The following is a 6,961-nucleotide window of genomic DNA, read 5'->3' as shown; positions in this document are numbered from 1 at the left end:
TTGGAGTCATTAAAACTTGTTTTTCACCCACTCCACAAATTGCTTGCTAACAAACTATAGTTTTGGCAAGTCGGTTAGGACATCTACTTTGTGCATGACACAAGTCATTGTTCCAACAATTGTTTACAGACTGATTATTTCACTTATAATTCACTGTATCACAATTCCAGTGGGTCAGAAGTTTACATACACTAAGTTGACTGTGCCTTTAAACAGCTTGAAAAATTCCAGAAAATGATGTGATGATTTTAGAAGCTTCTGATAGACTAATTGACATCCTTTGAGTCAATTGGAGGTGTACCTGTGGATGAATTTCAAGGCCTACCTTCAAACTCTTTAGTTGACATGGGAAAGACAAGACCTCAGAAAAATTTAATTGTAGACCTCCACAAGTTTGGTTCGTCCTTGGGAGCAATTTCCAAATGCCTGAAGGTGCCACGTTCATCTGTACAAACAATAGTATGCAAGTATAAACACCATGGGACCACACAGCCATCATACCACTCAGGAAGGAGACGCGTTCTGTCTCCTAGAGATGAATGCGCTTTTGGTGCGAAAACTGAAAATCAATCCCAGAACAACAGCAAAGGAACTTGTGAAGATGCTGGAGGAAACAGGTACAAAAGTATCTATATCCACAGTATAACAAGTCTTATATCGACATAATCTGAAAGGCCGCTCAGCAAGGAAGAAGCCACTGCTCCAAAACCATCATAAAAAAAGCCAGACTACAGTTTGCAACTGCACATGAAGACAAAGATTGTACTTTTTGGAGAAATGTCCTCTGGTCTGATGAAACAAAAATAGAACTGTTTGGCCATAATGACCATCGTTATGTTTGGAGGAAAACGGGGGAGGCTAAGGTGTATGTAAACTTCCGACTTCAACTGTATGTCATGTTTTTGGTCATGGGCAAAACCTGTATAAAGGTTTGGAACTAATAAGCTAGTATTCTATACTGTATATGTTGAGCTTTTTTATCTGTAAACCTGCACAGCATGGCACATTGATCCCTATTTGTACTCACTGTCCACCAAGAATCAAAATATTCAGACTCCATTTTATTGGGGGTGGAGTTTAGTTGGGCAGATTAGTACTTGTCAATTACAGACTGGCACTGTGTAGAGTGGGCAGCAGCAGGATGAACAAGGCCCTGTAACATTCCTCAATGAGATGGAGAGAACTGCACATGGAAAGAAGATGTCTCAATCAAGATATGTGATCTGGAAGAACAGTGCCCCTGAATCAATATACTGATGTATATACTGTAGATGTACTGTTTTCCTTTGTTTTGAGAGCTTTGCAACTGTATTTGTAATACTATTGTACAATATTGTTCATAACACACACGTCCAAATGAATCAACTTGAACTGAGTCACTTGATTCACTTTTTAAACCATCAGACTTGTAATTCAGCAAAACACAAATCGACTTAGGCATTCCATTTTATTTGACCCTTTTTCCACAATCTTCTTGGAAGACATCTCATTCTGTATATTACATTTGTTCTTTATTTTGGCCCAAAACGCAAAGCAGGAGCTCAAAGAGAAAGACATGAATGTTGAACATTTAGTTGTTAGTGAACCAATAAGACATCTACCACCGTCAACTGACAAAACAGTGCACAAACATGGTCTGTTAATGTTGCCATTGCAAAGTAGAGGTCCCACACCTATATACCCAAATAGTAGGTCTACTCAAGTGCAGGGATTACATTGGGAGGGGCAATACTTTTCAAAAACTTTTTTTTACATATTTTTGTATATTCTTTTTACAAGGTTGAACAAGATGTGAGACTCTACACATGAAACGGCACATACATTTTTCACAACATCCCATGGAAGAAAACCCAGCAGAGTAGTAGACACTTGAAGCACTAAAAGTAAGGTCTTCAACGTCCTCATGTGGTGAGGGAGTTTTATCGAAGGCTGAGAATGAGTCAGTTCAGTCTGAAACAATTTGTTTTCCCACTCAGTAGCCAAGAGTCAGTACAACAGTGGGAGTATGAGGCAGAGTTAAGTGCATAGTTATCTATTGCATCTTCAAGCTGGATCGAGATGGGACTTCACAGCTAGATCAGGACTGAAGGTCCAAAACAGTCAACAGATTGTAAATTCAGGGGTTCTAGTACTCAAGCTCGGCTCTCTTATAGTAAGGATGTACAGTTGTAGTGCCACTAACAGTGTAACGTAGTTTTGCAACAATGTCCCATAAAATGTCTATTTCTGGAAGAGCAGTGATTGAGGATCAGGCCATTCTCTTTGGAATGCATTAACAGAGTTAAATAACACTATATTGCGAGGTCAAAGCTGACTGTATCCATCGGGAAAACACATTTATTGGCACCAAGTTCAACACTATGGAATGCTGTCTGTTTTAACCATCTTCTGTATAACTTTCCACAGTGGAGTCACTTTTCCAGCATGGACCATAGACACCATTAGTCTGCTAAGCATTGAAATGTTTTGGACCAAAGTAGAATCCAATTAACTTATTCTGTCTCTACCACAATTCACATTTCTTTAAGGTTCTGTGATTGTTGGCTTCCTCATTCTCCAGACTACCGTCACCTACAGTAGGCCCAAGTATGTATCAAAATGGCTTCAGTCTGTCGAAATGAACATCATGCGAGTCAAGAAGGCCAGATAAGAAAATTAAAAAAAGACAAACACTGTTAATAAGATTAAGTGATAATAACCAAGCATTGTTTGGTCTGAAATGGCCCCCCCATTTTCGACATGGGCTGCATTTAGACCAATTAGATCTGCGGTGACGGTTTTAAAGACCAATCGGTGAAGAAGAAAAAAAAAAGTACAATTCTCCTCTTGGGCAAGGGAACGATCATGAACATAGATTCCTGGTAAATGTTAGCCTCTGGATTAGTGGATCTTCATTAATCACGTGTTGGCAGCCCAGATTACCTGACCTAATTACCACACATCTAGAATGGGCAGTTCCACTGATCCCACAGAGCAGACTAAGACTGATTAGTGACATGAACACGTCGGACCAGGCAGACCTGGGTTCAAATACCATTCCCAATTTTTGAGCATTTTCTTTAGTCTGCATGGAGTGCCAGGTGGGTGGGGTTTGGCCTTTTTAGCCTTTTCTATTGGTTCAATTGCAACAGGAAAGCTTAAATCAAACACGTCTTTAGTACTTGAAATTATTTAAAAGTATTTGAACCCAGGTCTTGACCAGGAAGGACCACAAAGGGAAACAATGACGAAGAAAGCAGAGGGAGCATAATAAGTGCCCGTATAAAACAAACAATTCAATTAACAGTGGTTAGGTAAGAGTCCAGCGGGGTGTGTGTCTTGATTGGTTGGTTGTATTTGGCATTCATCACTGCATTGAGACAAAAGAGGGTGAGCACCGCCAGCGGGGCAGGGGGTTAGTCAACGGGCCTGCCTTGGGGGGGGGGGGGACACACACACACACACACACAACTCTTCCTCATCACGCCATCTTCAGAAATTGTTCCACTTTGTCCTCCTCCACTGCGTCTGAAAACATGTCATAGTTCTGGAGGAAAGAGACCAAACAGAGTAGAAGATATTATATAAAAAAGGGGTCATAACATGCTTGTGTCATCTTTAAGTTAAAACCTTTGTCTATACTCACCATCTTCATACCGTTTGACAGTGTTGTGGTTGTGTGTTTGTCTGATCTCACAAATCCTTACCCCACAGTACTGGTCCTCATTGAAGATCTGTGGCGGGACAGCCGTGGGGTTCCCCGCCTTGCTTCTCATCTCATCCCTGACCTCTCCGCCCACTGAGATGTCAATCAGCTCGTACTGGATACTCTTACTCTCCAGGATCCTCATCACCTCCGCTTGCTGAGATTTCACCTGGAGCGGGAGAGGAAAGGGTCAGTTCAGGGTCAGGGATCCATTACCGTTTTCACACTACTGAGCCGAGCCTGGCTTAACTGAGCCTAGCGGTACTGCACTGGCCTCATTATACACTGCTCAAAAAAATAAAGGGAACACTAAAATAACACATCCTAGATCTGAATGAATGAAATATTCTTATTGAATACTTTTTTCTTTACATAGTTGAATGTGCTGACAACAAAATCACACAAAAATGATCAATGGAAATCAAATTTATCAACCCATGGAGGTCTGGATTTGGAGTCACACTCAAAATTAAAGTGGAAAACCACACTACAGGCTGATCCAACTTTGATGTAATGTCCTTAAAACAAGTCCAAATGAGGCTCAGTAGTGTGTGGCCACCACGTGCCTGTATGACCTCCCTACAACGCCTGGGCATGCTCCTGATGAGGTGGCGGATGGTTTCCTGAGGGATCTCCTCCCAGACCTGGACTAAAGCATCCGCCAACTCCTGGACAGTCTGTGGTGCAGCGTCGTGTTGGTGGATGGAGCGAGACATGATGTCCCAGATGTGCTCAATTGGATTCAGGTCTGGGGAACGGGCGGGCGAGTCCATAGCATCAATGCCTTCCTCTTGCAGTAACTGCTGACACACTCCAGCCACATGAGGTCTAGCATTGTCTTGCATTAGGAGGAACCGAGGGCCAACTGCACCAGCATATAGTCTCACAAAGGGTCTGAGGATCTCATCTCGGTACTTAATGGCAGTCAGGCTACCTCTGGTGAGCACATGGAGGGGTGTGCGGCCCCCCAAGAAATGCCACCCCACACCACCATGACTGACCCACCGCCAAACCGGTCATGCTGGAGGATGTTGCAGGCAGAAGAAAGTTCTCCACGGCATCTCCAGACTCTGTCACGTCTGTCACATGTGCTTAGTGTGAACCTGCTTTCATCTGTGAAGAGCACAGGGCACCAGTGGCGAATTTGCCAATGTTGGTGTTCTCTGGCAAATGCCAAACATCCTGCACGGTGTTGGGCTGTAAGCAGAACCCCCACCTGTGGACGTCGGGCCCTCAGAGTCTGTTTCTGACCGTTTGAGCAGACACATGCACATTTGTGGCCAGCTGGAGGTCATTTTGCAGGGCTCTGGCAGTGCTCCTCCTGCTCCTCCTTGCACAAAGGCGGAGGTAGCGGTCCTACTGCTGGGTTGTTGCCCTCCTACGGCCTCCTCCACGTCTCCTGATGTACTGATCTCCTGGTAGCGCCTCCATGCTCTGGACACTACGCTGACAGACACAGCAAACTTTCTTGCCACAGCTTGCATTGATGTGCCATCCTGGATGAGCTGCACTACCTGAGCCACTTGTGTGGGTTGTAGACTCCATCTCATGCTACCACTAGAGTGAAAGCACCGCCAGCATTCAAAAGTGACCAAAACATCAGCCAGGAAGCATAGGAACTGAGAAGTGGTCTGTGGTCACCACCTGCAGAACCACTCCTTTATTGGGGGTGTCTTGCTAATTGTTTATAATTTCCACCAGTTGTCTATTCCATTTGCACAACAGCATGTGAAATGTATTGTCAATTGTCAGTGTTGCTTCCTAAGTGGACAGTTTGATTTCACAGAAGTGTGATTGACTTGGAGTTACATTGTGTTGTAAGTGTTCCCTTTATTTTTTTGAGCAGTGTATATTCCACATAGTGCTGAAAAGTACAATATGAAAGTTTGGGTTGGTTCGATAGTGTGAAAAGGTTTCAAGCTTTACTAGTAGTACCAGGGACCAAACAGTCAGATCTGTTTTGTTTACAGTCTGTGGTTAAAGAGAGATAGATGGGTAGCATTACCACTTGAGACAAATCGGCCTAGTAGATATAGTCTACTTTGCCTATAAAAGCTAGAGAGCTTATCTAAATGTGTAGTCGATTATTAAATTGTGCAACGCTATCTTGTTGGGTCTGGTTGTGGAAGTTGGGAGGGTGTGTTTGCTATGTGTAACCACGCCTAGGTCACCCACCAACTGCAGCCTGGCATTCAATGAGCAAGACACACTAACGCGCACTACTTACAGCAGATTCAAATGTACTCTAGAAAACAGGAAGGCTAGGGACAAACCGAATGACTCAATCCCTTGCTTTGTAGTAGAGGTGAAACTACATAGCCCATGGCTAAACATTTTCAAAGTCTTAAATTTAAAAAATATCCTTAATTATATGACCCGATGGCTAACTTGGCAGTATAACGCAGAGCCCACCGAAAAACGAATCCCCCTATAATCGACACCAGATGTTTCACCGCGATTATTTGCATTCACTGATTGTGTCCAGGTTTACACGAATGTAAACTCTCGGGAAGTACGCTGCAAGATTTGTATCAATTTTACTAATTCCATTAAAAGCGAAACGCGTGTGTGTTTATAATGCTTTTAGACAGCATAAATAGTTCACGTCCACCGTACAGGTAGGTAGGCATGTATACGATCGCAATCGTTGACAAGTATCCCAGTTGCATTTGTCTAGACCAGCATCGATTATATCAGGTAGGTTGCAGAATGCGAAAACTATATGTCACCATTATTCTAATATGCCCGTGAGATCTACCGCCTAAAGCAGACTGATAAAGGAAATAAAACTGAGAAACTGAACAATATGACTTCCGTCCACATTTTCGGGTTGAGTTTGCATTTCCTGGTGCGTTTTTGTTCATCTCCAAATAAACCCGTTCTTCAAAAACCTTGCGATCGACTGTATGGTGGACTGAATTATCAATAACTGAATTATCAATAACATATTCAAACAATTACAATATTGACCTAATTCGCATTGTATGCTGATCAGATCCTGAGATGGATCGTTGACAGGGCTTTCGTTGGGTGTGTCTGTCAGACTGGTCCATAATGGGTCTCTATAAGAAATGTATCCACCTGCAAGAATACAATGCATCAATAATCTCCGTTTCATCTCACCTCTCTGGATGCAGTTACGGTGGTATAATATAATTTGACGCCCATAGTTGCGATTTTCGATATCCCTTTGTGTGTTGGTCACAAGAGCAGCTCTCTTGCCGTAGCCTACAATCAATCGCCTCTCTTTCCTGCGACTGAAAAGCCTATATTTGC

The 6,961-nt window shown here is 43.0% G+C and overlaps 1 protein-coding gene across 1 annotated transcript; it reads right to left on the bottom strand.

Annotated features, from left to right (window-relative positions):
* Nucleotides 1–1,428: 1,428 nt before the first annotated feature.
* LOC109880801 (SH3 domain-binding glutamic acid-rich-like protein 3) lies at nucleotides 1,429–6,961 on the bottom strand. The gene is made up of 3 exons (XM_020472987.2): nucleotides 6,809–6,961; nucleotides 3,687–3,854; nucleotides 1,429–3,526 (listed from the first exon to the last, which is right to left on the bottom strand). The coding sequence occupies exons 1-3, from the start codon at nucleotides 6,851–6,853 to the stop codon at nucleotides 3,461–3,463; spliced, it is 279 nt and encodes a 92-aa protein (XP_020328576.1). The 5' UTR covers nucleotides 6,854–6,961; the 3' UTR covers nucleotides 1,429–3,460.

This window comes from Oncorhynchus kisutch, linkage group LG17, assembly GCF_002021735.2.
Source record: "Oncorhynchus kisutch isolate 150728-3 linkage group LG17, Okis_V2, whole genome shotgun sequence".
NCBI classification, from domain to species: domain Eukaryota; kingdom Metazoa; phylum Chordata; class Actinopteri; order Salmoniformes; family Salmonidae; genus Oncorhynchus; species Oncorhynchus kisutch.
This window is presented reverse-complemented; position numbering and strand designations above follow the sequence as displayed.

Coding starts and splice junctions, on each gene's coding strand:
- LOC109880801 (XM_020472987.2), bottom strand. CDS start 6,853: ATGGGCGTCAAATTATATTATACCACCGTAACTGCATCCAGAGAG. Junction 3,855..6,808: donor CCGTAACTGCATCCAGAGAG/GTGAGATGAAAC, acceptor CTCCCGCTCCAG/GTGAAATCTCAGCAAGCGGA. Junction 3,527..3,686: donor ATGAGGACCAGTACTGTGGG/GTAAGGATTTGT, acceptor TCTTTCCTCCAG/AACTATGACATGTTTTCAGA.